The sequence below is a fragment of the Numida meleagris genome, chromosome 2 (assembly GCF_002078875.1).
Source record: "Numida meleagris isolate 19003 breed g44 Domestic line chromosome 2, NumMel1.0, whole genome shotgun sequence".
NCBI classification, from domain to species: domain Eukaryota; kingdom Metazoa; phylum Chordata; class Aves; order Galliformes; family Numididae; genus Numida; species Numida meleagris.
Window position 1 is genome coordinate 113,624,639 of NC_034410.1, and position 13,343 is coordinate 113,637,981.

General features: G+C 48.0%; 2 protein-coding genes across 3 annotated transcripts in view; one reads left to right on the plus strand and one right to left on the minus strand.

The window, feature by feature from the left end:
* TRIM55 (tripartite motif containing 55) overlaps nt 1–11,538 on the plus strand; it is a 46,246-nt gene extending 34,708 nt beyond the window's left edge. For both annotated transcript variants that reach the window (XM_021387791.1, XM_021387790.1), the window contains one exon: nt 10,614–11,538. In XM_021387791.1, coding sequence (XP_021243466.1) covers nt 10,614–10,733 — 120 coding nt within the window. In that variant the 3' untranslated portion in view covers nt 10,734–11,538. The remainder of the gene's footprint in view (nt 1–10,613) is intronic.
* CRH (corticotropin releasing hormone) lies at nt 12,001–12,746 on the minus strand. The gene has a single exon (XM_021389257.1). The coding sequence runs from the start codon at nt 12,744–12,746 to the stop codon at nt 12,240–12,242; it is 507 nt and encodes a 168-aa protein (XP_021244932.1). The 3' UTR covers nt 12,001–12,239.

Genomic DNA, 13,343 nt, shown 5'->3' on the forward strand with positions numbered 1-13,343 from the left:
AAGTGAATCTAGCCTTTACCGAGTCTTAAATTGTCTTCTTGTCCTCAGTCTCAGAAGGCAGGGTAAGTGGGATAGGGAGAAAAGTGCACATTTTGTGCGTTAGACTTAAGAAACTCCTTCAACAGCTTGATGTTTCAGGACTCAGACGTGTGTCTTTGTGTTCATTATACCCGGAGGATGCTACCAGCGGCATACAGGTGTGGAGCTTTAGTCATGTAAAGAATAGTGTGTCTTTTTTATAAACACTCATGGTACCAAGCTGCTGGACTGGTACACCTGGAGGGGATAGGGGCCTTCAGTCTCCTGTAAATCTAACTTCCAGATATGCACTGAGTCATCCTTAGCTGTGCTTTGGTTTCTTGGAGTGCTAAGTATCTGTCTCTTCTACAAATACAAATGCTCAATACAGTGATGTAAGTCCGTCTTGCTGCCCAGCTTTAGGCAACTGAACTTGAAAAGCTGGCCCTAAGTTCCACCCTGTAGTTCACTTGTGCAGACCTGGAGACCTTTTTCCTCTAGCTGGAGAAAGCCATGCGCAGAAGAGCTCTTTCCAGGAATGTGTAATCCTAAGATTGTCTTCACATACAGAACCACTCCATCTCTCAGTTTGTAACAGAAGAATCCCAAAATCAACAGTGGCAGGTATTGTATAACAAAACTTCCTTGTGTTGTCACTGAAAGAAGGCAGATCCCCAAATAACTTCTGTCTGCTCAAATTATTTCAGTCTGGTTAAAAATACAGAGGGTAATTGATAGAAAAATAAGGAAATGTTTGTTCTTTTTTCCCTAATCATTTTCTTTTGTAGGCCACATCTCTCATGCAGTGACTTCATATAAATTTGTGAGAGTTTATAAAAGTCCCGTATGCATCCGGGTCTGTGATTATCTGGTTTATTTCACCTCAGAGGAAGTACTGGACCCCATATTCTGTTGCTCAGAACTCCCACCAAGAAAAGTGTCCATCTGTGGCACCAGAGGACTCAGGCACACACATCCAGTTTGAAAGGAAATGCAAGTTAATCATCCACAAACAATATTATAATCTAATTTCCCTTTGCTGCCAGTACAGTACAGTGCTTTAATTCCACGAGGATATAAAATATAATCAGGACTGAGCTGTTTGGGAGGAGAAATACTAATAGAGTGGCCTATGTTAATCTTGTTTTATTAGTTTTAAAATTTTCTATTACTTGCTTGCAACCTTCTGCCATCTGCCAAAATTACCGTAGGGACGGTTCTCTCTGTATTCATGTACTGTAGCTCTCTTTGCCCTGCTGCTGAACATTTCAATTTCAGCAGGTGATCCTTTATATATTTTTCCAGAGACAGCTTCAAATCACATGTCAGAGGGTCAGTATTTAGGTAAGTTTTAGCCAATTGGTTGTCATGTCAGTATGAAGACAATACGGAGAAAATAAAATCATTTAAAATCAAAATACACACTGTGTTCATTGCTCATGTGCCTCTGTTTCTCCACCACTCTATAAAAGGCACAGGGCCACATTTTAGTAGAGTGCTGCTCTGGGATGACTGCACAGGATGCCAGTGATACACAAATAATTGTTTCTTTTCTACAAACTCAGTCTTGCTTATCTGCTCAGGTAAGCAAGCTGAGACACCTCTAAAGCCAGCAGCTCCCAGAGGGAGGATGGCTTGCTTGAGCGGCTGGGATCTGGGGGAACAATGCTTTTCCAACAGCCATCCCACAGCATGTCACAGAGCAGGATGAGGGGTGGGTGTCAGCAGCAGAGGCAGCTCCAAGGATAATATGCTCCCTTGAACAATTGTACTGAGCGTTATTGAAAGGTCTGGAGATATAGAGAGCAAAATTCAACTTGATATTTACCACCTAGCTCTGGGTATGCTTGGAGTGTATCTTTCCTTAAGAAAGAACCTGGATGGTTTTCTACTATGCCTGTACACTTAAAATATCTGCCGGATTTGACTGAATGGAAAATGGGTCATCTATCCTCAGTGAAGCTGAGCCTTTTGCAGAAGACCCATGAACCAGTTAGCCTACGAGCCCCAGCTGAATTCTGTTTGAAGCTTCATCCTAAGCACATCTTAAATTTCACTTTGAGAAAAAAGTTTTCAGCCTGTGCTGAAATACAGGGCAGACCATAAATGCAAAAACCTCTGTTAACATTACAAAAAAATTCCACCTCTGCTTCTCCTTAACTTGAAGTACTGAGATGGGTCTCAGGTATAACGCTCAGGTCTGAGGCCACTCGGTCTGGTATTTACTTGGTGGCAAATTCTGCCTGTAAATTTCCATTTTGCATCTTGATTCCGTGCTTAAGGTGAGATTTTTTTTTTCCTTTGTTTAGTGAACACACACAGAGAAAATCAGGAAAGTCTTGATTGCTCCTCTTTTAACACCTCTTTCCCTCGCTTCTGAGAATTATCTGAGTGATTCAGAGGCAGCGGTGATGAGTCGTGAGGGCAATGCATTAAGGCCAGCTTTCAGACAACAGTTTCTCATAATTAATATGAGTGGCAAATATTTCACCTGAAGTTTTACCTTGAAGAGTCTGGCCTGCGATTTGTCTGGTGAGTCATAGGTACCATCTGATTTATGTATATTTCATTTTTCACTCCATTACTAGCAATAGGATTCAACAATGACAGCATGGACAAAATTATTTCTTCTGTTGAAATTAATACTAAGCCAGGCTCCCCTAAATGTTGTCTTTCAGCAACTAGCTCATTTAAATACCGAATTCTGCCTCCATTAAGCCTCTTCCCCAGAGCATTGCTCACTATGTTCATTGTGAAGATGTTTTGAAAAGAAAGTAGAATGTGAACAAAAGGTATTTCTTAATCATGGATGAGCTGTTGCTGTTTTACATCGTATTATGGAAGATTTATGTCACAACAACACAAGCCATCTGTTTGTACAGTGTTTGGTTAGTTGTCATCCCGTTACCTTGAGACACTTCAGACTTTCGTTGCAGCTGTGAACAGAGCCACTTAAAGCAGTGTCTGTTGTCTCCGAACCCTTGGAGATGGACCAATATTTAAATAGCAACCTATCCGACTAGCCGTATTGAAAGTCCCACTAGCAGTAATTAGTAGTTAATTAGGGCTGGGCCCTTGTGTTTGAATATCGTGCCCTGCCACTTCCAGACTTTTCTGGCTGCAGGACAGGGAGGGACTGGAGCATTTGATGTGGAGATGCAGGTTGGATGGCTGTGTGTGCATCCAGAAAGAGACAGAAAAAAGGAGAGGGTCGTATCACACACAGAACTGACTCAGTCTTAGATCCCTTTTCAGGTGGTTTATCCTCCTGACACCTTTACAATAATCTTCAGGTCGTTAGGTAAGAGGCCAGTGACTAATTCAGACAACCTGCTATCCCAGATTTCCATCCAATGGAGATAGATTGGTGCCGTGATATCCAAACCATGTTTCAGATGTCCCACATAGATGTAACACCCACTTCTCCTTTCACTGAACCGAGGGTGAGGATTTCACAGCCCTGGAGAATAAGTGATCTGAATTTCTTATTGTTCTATTTCATTTAGAGAGCACCCTATAAAATCTGCCTGAGCCTATCTCAACCACCAAAGGTGGTGACTGATACATAGCCCATCTCTTCAAGCACTCCTGACTCAGCACTTCTGCACACAGAAGTGACTATTTTTCATGATGACACACTTGCTGTTTGACTTGCTCTATTACAAAATGCCTTATTGAGGAAAGGTGGCTGTTGTTTCCTCCGTCAGTAATGGGAACATTTTCAATGTCTGGCACCAGATTTACTTTTTCAGATGCATTCATTTTAGCATTTGTATGCAATTCTATAACGTCATTTGATAAAGTAAATGTTCTTCTTTATTTTTTTTAATGGAATTGGTGCTCAGATGCAGGTCAGTTTGAAGCTTGGCTCTGGTGACGCTTGTGTGTGGTCTATACACCAATAATAACCAGGTCAATAACTGAGATAGAATCTGCTTTGCCATAGACTTTCTGTGTCTGTTACAGAACGGCATCAGAGTGGCAACCTCTTGCTTCAGCTGGTGTTCCAGCTTTTCTTCCTGCGTATCCATCAGTGTAATTTTTACTCTCAGAGAATGTGTGCTGTGTCCACAGCTCACATATACCCCCACAACGCGCTTACAACAGCACAACGAAGTCCATCACTCACGATGCGAGCATAAGCAGTGTTTAAATCTCCGGAGCCTGGTGTGTGTCCACACCTCGCTGCTATTCTGGCTCTGTTATCTGATCCAGTGAATGGAGCTCTGGAGTGAGTCACTGTCTGAACTGGCATCGTGTCTCATCCATTGGCTTTATAAAAATACCATTTGCAGAGGAAGAAAAAGTTTTAATTTACAACGCTCCATGTTACAAAGGAAAGACGATATAGCAGAAACAAACAGGACGTTAAACCATTGCTAGATTTGCTCCTTCTCTCTGAAAGTTAAAAGTGAAGTTTCTCTAACATGGATTAGAGGGGTTACTAGCATAGAGCAGCTCTTGGAAGGTCTTTATTTCACATTTAATTTGTTGGTCTGAAGTCATATCTACTTATTTGTTGAAGAAGTAGGAGGAAGAAGGGAGAGGTGGTAGCCTTGAGCAGCTTTCTGGCACTGATGACCACTTATTCCTGCAGCCTCTCAAGATGATTCTTCCTTTGCTAGACTTGTCCAGCAGGACTGGAAGTGCAGTAGAAATGCTAGATGGTTCATTGATCAGGAGGTCCGCAAGGACTTCACCATCAGAAGAGCAAAGAACAATGGGTGGATAAATCCAGAAAATACACTTCTGATCATGCAGCCTTAAAATTCATGTGTATAAGACCCCTCCCCTCTTGGGTTTCCTTCATTTTCCTGGACACTGCTGCAGCAATGGGTGAAATATAAAAAGTGTGTCTTATTTCTGGCTTTCTTTTTTTCTTTTTGAGTCATGAAAAAGATGCATTACATAGAGAGGGAATTTGCGTGTCCCAAGTGCCAACTAGAAGACAAGCAGCCTCTTACTCATTCTCTAAAACTGCTTCTAGCACTGGTTCAAGAGTCTGGAACTTGGTATCCTATGGGAGATGTGTAAATCCTAGACCAAAATAAGCTAACTAGTCTGTTTCCCTCTGAACCGCATTTGGTTTCTTTAAGGTCATTGTGCAAGAGAACTTGTGACAGACGGCAGCCACATAATGTTAATTGCAATATAATGAAAATCTATTAAAGTAAGGCATTTGCCTTGCTTTACTTTCACCCAACAGACTTTTAAAATTCATTGCCAACCACTATTAAGAAAGTGACATAGCTAGTACTGTGATTGATGGAGTTTGTCTGCGCTTATTATTTGGTCTGCCACCATGTGTGTTTTTGTGACAGGTAATCGTAGCAATTATTTCACAGAATATTCCATTGGTTCCCACTAATAAAAAGAAAAGATCCATACAAAAGAAGCCACTTCTTAGCTTGAAAGAGAATCGTTATGATACGTGTGACAGCTGCCAGGTGTTTTGCTGAAAGAGCTAGACTGCATAAAAATATGAAAACAAAATGCTTGAACTAAAGTTTAAACTATTTAAAAATAACCTGTTGTGCTCCCTTTGTTTCCGCTGCCTGGAAGTGTTGAGTGCCAGAAGTGTAACACTTGACATTTGAGGCAGACAAACATAGCCTACAGATTCTGTGATGGCTTTGCGACCAGCTAGAATTTTTTAATCATGCCTGTTCTTGTCAACACTGGAGGTTGCTTCTAAACAAGCTAGCAAAAATAAGGGAATTAACTTTAATTTCTCACTCCTTTTCTGAGGTTAGAGACTCCATAGAAGCAAAAAGTCTTGTATTTTCACGGTTTCTCTCTCCAAGATCCGAATTTTCTCACAAATTCACACTCTTGGCTATCATGCTGGGTGGAAATTAGGCAGCGAAGGCATTGCATAGCTCACATACCTCTAAGGGTGCAGGTCTGTTTTTTTTCTGGCAGCAAAGGTAGCTTAGGATTTTCTTGCCAAGTAGCCCTGCTTCTTATTCCTGCCTAGATGCCACCACTTGCATGGCAGCTGTGCTGATGCAGCTGTTTTTTGGGCTGTGTTGGAATCTAATCAAATGGTCCAGGTTAAAAATATCGCTCTTCACCTCAAAAACAACAAAAAATTGATGTCATTCCAGTGACATTCCCATTCTTAGCGCAGCTCTGCAAACAGCTGCAGTGGTGCAAATGGACAGTGAGCCATGGAGGGAAAGCAGGAAGAGGTGGATGGGGAGCCAAGGGGCACGACCTTCTTTACTTAGCGCTGTTGTTCCAGCAAATATTCATGTAGCTGTCCAAGAGGACTATTTGTAACCAATTATTGTATCCACCTACATAGCTGTAAGAAGAAATCAGAAATATCATACTCACAAAGTCTTCAGTTTGTACAAAATGAAGGACTGCACTTGTTCAAAAATGCGAGAAGGTAATTTTTGCTTTGCTGAATTGCTTTTGCTGTTCTCCTGTGACCAGCATAAAGCCAGCAATTTTTTTTTTGTTTTCTGACTAATTACACAAATTCTGATCATTTAGCTGTGTTCAAGCTAGATGAAATGTAATCCTGGGTGATCTACAGCCCTGGAGGAGGAAACAGCTATTTCAGCCTTCGTTTCTCTCACATCTCCTTGCAAGATGGTGTGACACAACCTCTGAGAGGTCCATTTTAGAATTGGTTTCTACACATCATACCTTATCAGAAGTCATCAAAAATAAGTTTAAAAAATTGTTAAAACAAAAATCAAACTGAAAAAGACTATGAATACCTTTTGCCTTTTCTCCCCACTTCCCAAATCTAAGAGTTGTTGATCTTGTAGAAAGTAATGGTGCCATCAAATTTTGCAGTTCCTCTCTTAAGAGTTTTCTGACATCCTGGGGTAATTATTACACCATTCCTGTGTAATTATTTAAAAGCCAGATCTCGTCTAACCTGGTCACCAAGAGCATCTTTAGAGTCAGGAGAGAGAAAGAAGCACCTTCAGAGGGCAATCCACCTTCTGAAGACACTTCTTTCAGGATGGGGCAAATAACCCTCCAATGGTGCCTTTGTCTCATCACTGCCATTGAGGGAAGGAATACGGTTTGCCTGACCGAGTATCTCGCTGTTGGATGGCTAGAGTTCGCTATCATGGATCCCACTCATACCTAAAGGCTACAGAGATTAGTAGTGGCAAAGCAGCAAACAGCATGTGGACTTCATTGTGTTTTGAATTTCTGGAAGGCCTGGACTGCCTGTTTTTCTCCAGCACAAATAGGATAACTGCTACAGGATAAACATGATAAATGAAAAGGTTGTGCAAAGCCAGCCCACTTGCCCTTCTTCCCTCCATACCCTTTGCTAGAACCCTTCACAAATTTAACTAGTGCTTGTTCTTAAGGAAGCAAACACTGAAAGGTGCTGAATACCCGCAAGTTCAATACGACTCATCTGTTAAACCCTGAGATCCTCGTGCTGTTTGTTCAGGCACATCCTGGCCTGCCAGCTGCTGAGGGGTGCTAAACGGGTTTTCAGTGGGAGTTGTGGTTGCTCAGCACCTCCACAGAGTTGGCACATAAACTCCCGCCTGGACTTCACTGATGGGAAAAGCAGACCCAGCTATCAGTCATGCAGGGTGTGCTTCCCTCCGCTCTGTGAGCTGGCCTGGTGAAAATTCCCGGTGCTCATTAAAAGCATCATCTGATGTCACTCGACACCGCGGGGGAAAATATAAATCAAGGAGTAAGTATTCAGCACTCTCTCAGCATTGGCCTAATGCGATTCATGTAATATAAGGGAAAGACTTCAGCTATTCGTTTTTGCTGTGAGAAGCCCAAATCAAGAGCTGGGACTCATTATTCTAGGTAACGTGAAAAACAAGTGCTACCCACGAGATCTTCACAACTCAGATCAAGCTCAGGTAGCAGCTTCGCAGCGGTTACCTCACAGCACCAGGCACACACTACCAAGAGTTGAGTCCGAAACCCTAGGAAAGCATGCAAGGACTCAGCACACAAATGACACCAAAGTGTCACGAGTGTGAAAACAGAAACCTAAAAGCCAGAGAATGGCCCCGCTGCCAGCTCTGTGCTGGCCTTGCACTCGACTGGGCCTGCTGTTGGGTTGTTGCTCTTGGAAGGGCAGATGGAGGTGTTGCAGGCTGGCAGCCTGCTGATCCCATTGAGGTGCAAGGTGAAGGCGTTCCCTGTCCAGCCAGACCCGATGGGAACGTGCTGGGCTCCAGCGGTGTTGTGCTGACACAGGGAGATGGCATCACCGCAGAATATGAAGGAGTTAACACATGATGAAACATGGCCTTGTCAGTGGCGTAGACAAAGATTGTTTTGTTTGAAATGCAGCACCAGCAATGCTGGTTAACGAGGTAATGCGGTCACCTTTCCCATCGAAGGTGTTATCTCTTCTAATGTGCTAGGTGCTACGAAACAGCCTACCTAATGTGAAGCCCATAGATCGTTCTTTGCTTCAGCGTCAAGCTTAGTTTGGTGGGTGCTTCTGGATAATGGCTTGATGGAATAGCAAGTGGAGGTGATAAGGAAAGCCCATCCTGTTCAAGAAGACAAATGCCAAGATACCAGGGTGGTTTTAAGTTTTAAAAAAAGTATAAAAATGCAGAAGATGACTTTTTAAACCCCTGCCAGCCCTACTCCTTTGTGAGGTGAGGGCAGTGAGGGCCCTGCCCTGTGCCGGCTCACACACACTCATTGAGGCTGAAGCTCAGCGTGCACAACTGCACAAGCAGTTTCAAAACCACTTTTAGCCAGTCCAGGCACTCCAGTTGTCCTTCCAAAAATAAAAGGCAAAATTTTCAACACCACGGAGGACGAATAAACCACCCATGCTCCTGCATCTGCCGAGATGTAGGGAGCACAGAATCCCTTACGCCTCTGAAAGTCTCGCCATGTATTCACTGCTGATATCTGACTCTGTAATCTGGGCTGGAACGCTTCAGCTGAAAGGTTTGCACTCAGCTCTTCCCGGTCTGAGAGTCACATCGCTGTGGTCGGTGCTCAGTCAGCTCCGGCCTTTCCAGCTGAGCATTGACCCCACGGGCCCCACTCTGTGCAATGCTTTGGCACAAGCCTGGGAAAACCCTTCTCACGGCACTGCTGAACTCATTTCTAAGCCCTGTGTGTTGCCATGAGTAGCAGAGGTGCCTTGCTTTGCAGATACAAATGTAAGGCGAAGATGAGTGTGTGTTTCAAATATTAAAGCAAATTCTCAGGTAGTATCTCACTGGAACAAATAGGACGATGCCAGCCTAGAGCACCTGAGGATCTAGGTATAAAAAGGGAACTCAGACATCTAATGAGATACAAATGAAGAAACAGGGAACTGTGTGTTCATCCCTCTATTCTGCTTTGTCTGTTGGTGTCACGGCACTCGAGCAGGGAGTAACTGAATAAAGCCCAGCAGCCCACTGGCATGTAACACACCGTCCCCTCGCCAGTTCCCGTGGCACACTTTAACATGATGTACTCACAAAAATGCTAAGCAAAGCCATCATCCCATGCTTCAGTTCCTTGTAAGCATCCCTGCTTCCCTGTTTGTTCCTGAATATGTACGTTAGCATCGCTGCTTTGGTAACTTTTCCATTTTAGGATGGTATTATAGAAGATAATGTGTTAAAGGATGCAACTCTGCCATTTCCCCTCCCCTGGGTGATATCAAGCAGTTCTTGGAGATCAGGCTGAACTTCCCAGAGCAAGGAGAAACCCTGCACAGAGATTTGGGCAGTATTGGCCCAAAGCCCATAAAAGCATTTGGATTTCAAGGATGTACAATAATATGCATCTATACAAAGACAGAGAGAAAATCCTGTGCATTTCATGTTAAACTGTGGTTTTGATGAAGACAGAGGGCATCCCTTAGCTACCAAATCATCCATTTTTGTGTATTTTACCTTTAATAGGATTTCTGGTGGCTCTCACAAAGCCAGTGTTCATTCTCTGCCAAAGGAATCTGAACACGTTGGAAGTGGTAGAAATAATTCTATGTATTATAGCGTCCTGTTAAAGATCCACCTAACTTTAGAACATAATGACAATTCCTGTGGTCAGCAGGCACAGCATATCATGTCCAGATTCTTTTTTTTTTTTTTTTTTTTTTTTTTTTTTGCACAAGCGTAGGCTACTTGGCCGAATAACGAGCAGGCTTTGTTCTGAGATGGCAGCATAGGTGGTAGAATCAGAAGCTTACATTTTCTGTTCTTGGTCTGAGTGAAATTAAAGCGAATTAAATATTAAAAGACTTTAAAGAGAAACAAAACCCGAAGCACACTGGAGGCAGATTTCTGAACACAGATAGCATTGAGTGGCAGTGCTCTGCAGTGACTTCTGGCTTAGCTCTGGGGGTCACTGGAACGCAGGCAGTTGTCACCTTCGTGCAGTGATATCCCGGAGGCCCAAGTCTGGACACAGCCCCTTGCATGGGCACTACTCACACAGTGCAGTCCTTCTCTGCCACTGCCCACGGCATGAGCCCCTCCGGCTTCTCTGCCTGCCCTTCCCAGGTTTCCACGCTCCCCACCTTTCTCCCCTTTCCCACTCCACTCTGTCTTCTTATGTGCCGTGAAATCGGGAGGGTCTTAACGCAATTCCTCTCGCCCATCTGCCAACCTCTCCTTCCTTTGCAGGCTGCTTCTGAGCCGTCCCCTGCAGGGCGAGCGGAGGCCGCTGCCGGGAGCAGCGAGCAGGGCACCGAGCCGACCCGACACGTCTTCTCCTTCTCCTGGCTGAACTCCCTGACCGAGTGAGGACCTGGAGGGGCCGCCCGGGGCCAGCGCAGGAGCGGGCCCAGGAGGGGACACCTGAGCAGGTCATGCTCCCAGGAGCTCACTGACCTCCATCCACGTCGTACCCAGCCCTGGAGACAACAGTGTCCTGGAAGAGATGGGAGCGTGGGGACAAATGGCTGTACTTCTATGTAGTCAGAGTGTTTTCCAATAATTTCTTGTTTCCAAGGGAAAAATGGCATCGCTACAGATGCAGGACAAGTACTGCTCACGTTTTGTCATTTGTCCACTTTTTGGCGTGTCCCTGCGTGGATGTAGCCGCTCCCCGATGCTGTTGGGATGCTCAGTAACCTCGGGGATACCCTTGCGGCACCCCCAAGGGGGGGGTGATGTTTGTCACCTTCCTGCTCTCACCCGCAGTCCCCATGGCATCCCATACTGGGAGAGCGCAAGGGAAACAGCCCCTTCTTCCTTCTCCCTTTGCATCTACTTTCCCAAAGGGTCGTGCTCACCTGGGCGGGGGGGCATGGCAGGAGGGGTGGGGATGGCCAAACCCCATCAGCATGGGGCAGATGTTGGGGTTACAGCAGAAGTTGAGCCGTTGAGGTGATTCTCCTGACAAATTTCAGTCTTAAAAGGAGTGCTCCAAACTCACCGAAGGTCACAGTGTGCTTGGGGGAGAACGGGGGGAGTGCTCGGTGCCAGAGCCGAGCTCTGAGGTGGGGGTGAGCACGGAGCTGCTGGGGGCTGTGGGCACGGGGCTGCGCGGGAGCGCCTCACCGCGGAGCTCAGCCCCGGATCGGTGCTTATCGCTCCCAGAAAACGCTCCTTGGGGGGAACTGTGGGGGGCGAGGGCTGCGCGGAGCTTTGCGGTTGGCAGAGAGAGGAGCGCTGCCCTACTCCCATCGCCGCGTCCCTCCAGGAGGGGGATGTGCTCCGGGGTGGGGGTCCCGGTCGCGTCCCTGCCACCCGCGGGGGACGGCCCCGGCAGCCCGCAGCGAGCGGCGGAGCGGAGCGGAGCGCTGTGCAACCCCCGGTCGGGGCGGGCGGCCCACGGTGCCAGGCAAGAAAGCGTGTCCAGCCATCGTTCCTTTGCAGCTTTTATTAAAAATATAAATATTAAACATTCTCTTACACAACAAAATCGACCGAGCGCTGAAAAGATGTTTTATTGTGAAAATGTTATACAGGGTAAAAGTGGACTCGAAGTAGCGGACAGAGGTTCCCCCCCGCTTCCCTCCCCGGCACGGCGCGATCCGTGCCTCCCGCCGCCCCCGGCCGTCCCTGCGGAGCCCTCTCGCTATGGGAAATGGAGAAATAAATAAGGGTCGGGGGGAGTGGGGGGCCCGGCGGCACCGCGCGTCCGCGCATGCTGAGGGGGGGCGGCGGCTCGGAGCGCGCCCTTCGGGGTTCGAAGCTCTATAAAAATAAAGAGATGACATCAGAGCAGCACTATGGTACGTCGGGCGGTGTGATGGCTCTGGTGCTGACCGCGGGGTCCCTTTGGCACGGCGCGGGGGGGCCGCCTCACTTCCCGATGATTTCCATCAGTTTCCTGTTGCTGTGGGCTTGCTGCGCCAGCTGCTCGGCGCGGGCCATCTCCAGCACCTCCCGCAGCAGGTGGAAAGTCAGGTCCAGGGAGATGGGCGGCTCCTCGGAGCGCTTCTCCCTCTCCACCGCCTCCCCCGCTCCTTCGCCCCCCGCGGGGCTCCCCGACCGCTGCAGCTGCGCCGCGGCCGCCCGCAACAACTCTGCGGAGGCTTCGGGCTGGAGGTGGCCGCCGGAGGAAGCGGAGAAAGGGCCGGCGGGACGCTTGGCGAGGTGACCCAGGCGCAGGAAGTACTCCTCTCCCATGCGGAGCAGGACGGGCAGAGTTTGCTGCTGCTGCTGCTGCTGCTGCTGCTGCGGGAAGAAATCGGGCTGCTGCAGAGCCCCGCGGGCGGCTCCCGGGCTCTTGCTGAGCGCTCGGCACTCGTGGCAGGGCAGCAGGGCGAGCAGCAGGATCCCCGCGCACACCAGCGGCTGGAGCTTCATGGTCGGGGCCGGACCTGCAGCGAGGCGAACGGGTGTGGGACACGCGCGGGTCACAGGGCCGGGGTCGGGCGGGGGGCGCGCAGCGCGGCCGCTGTCCAGGTGCTGAAACGCGGCCCCAGCGCCCCCCGAGCCCCTCCGCGCCCCTCCGCGCCCGCCCGCCGCCACCCGGCCCGCCCGGGCCCCGCCGTCGGGGCGAGCGCGGCCCCGCTCCTACCTGGGGCGGTGGCGGCAGCAGGCGGCGGGGCTCGGCGGTGCCCGGCGGTGCCCGGCGGTGCCCGGCGTCCTTCCTCTGGCTCTGCCTCGGAGCCTCCTCCCGGCGAACTTGTGATCAGATTTGGTCCTAATCAGAGCCGGGGCGCGGGATTTTTATAGCTTAGACCCTCTCCTGGAATCACGCAGAACTTGCCTAATAAGCTGACGCTCTCCTGACAGCCCGATTGCGTGCCCCGATCCACTGCTGAATAAATCATGGGGGCCCGTCGGAGCGGCGATGGGCCGAGTTTCGCTATCGCAACCCCAAATCTCACGTCCAATTATATCAACAGATATTTATCGCCTCTGCGGTGACGTCAGCGGGGCCGGGGGCCGGGGAGCCGC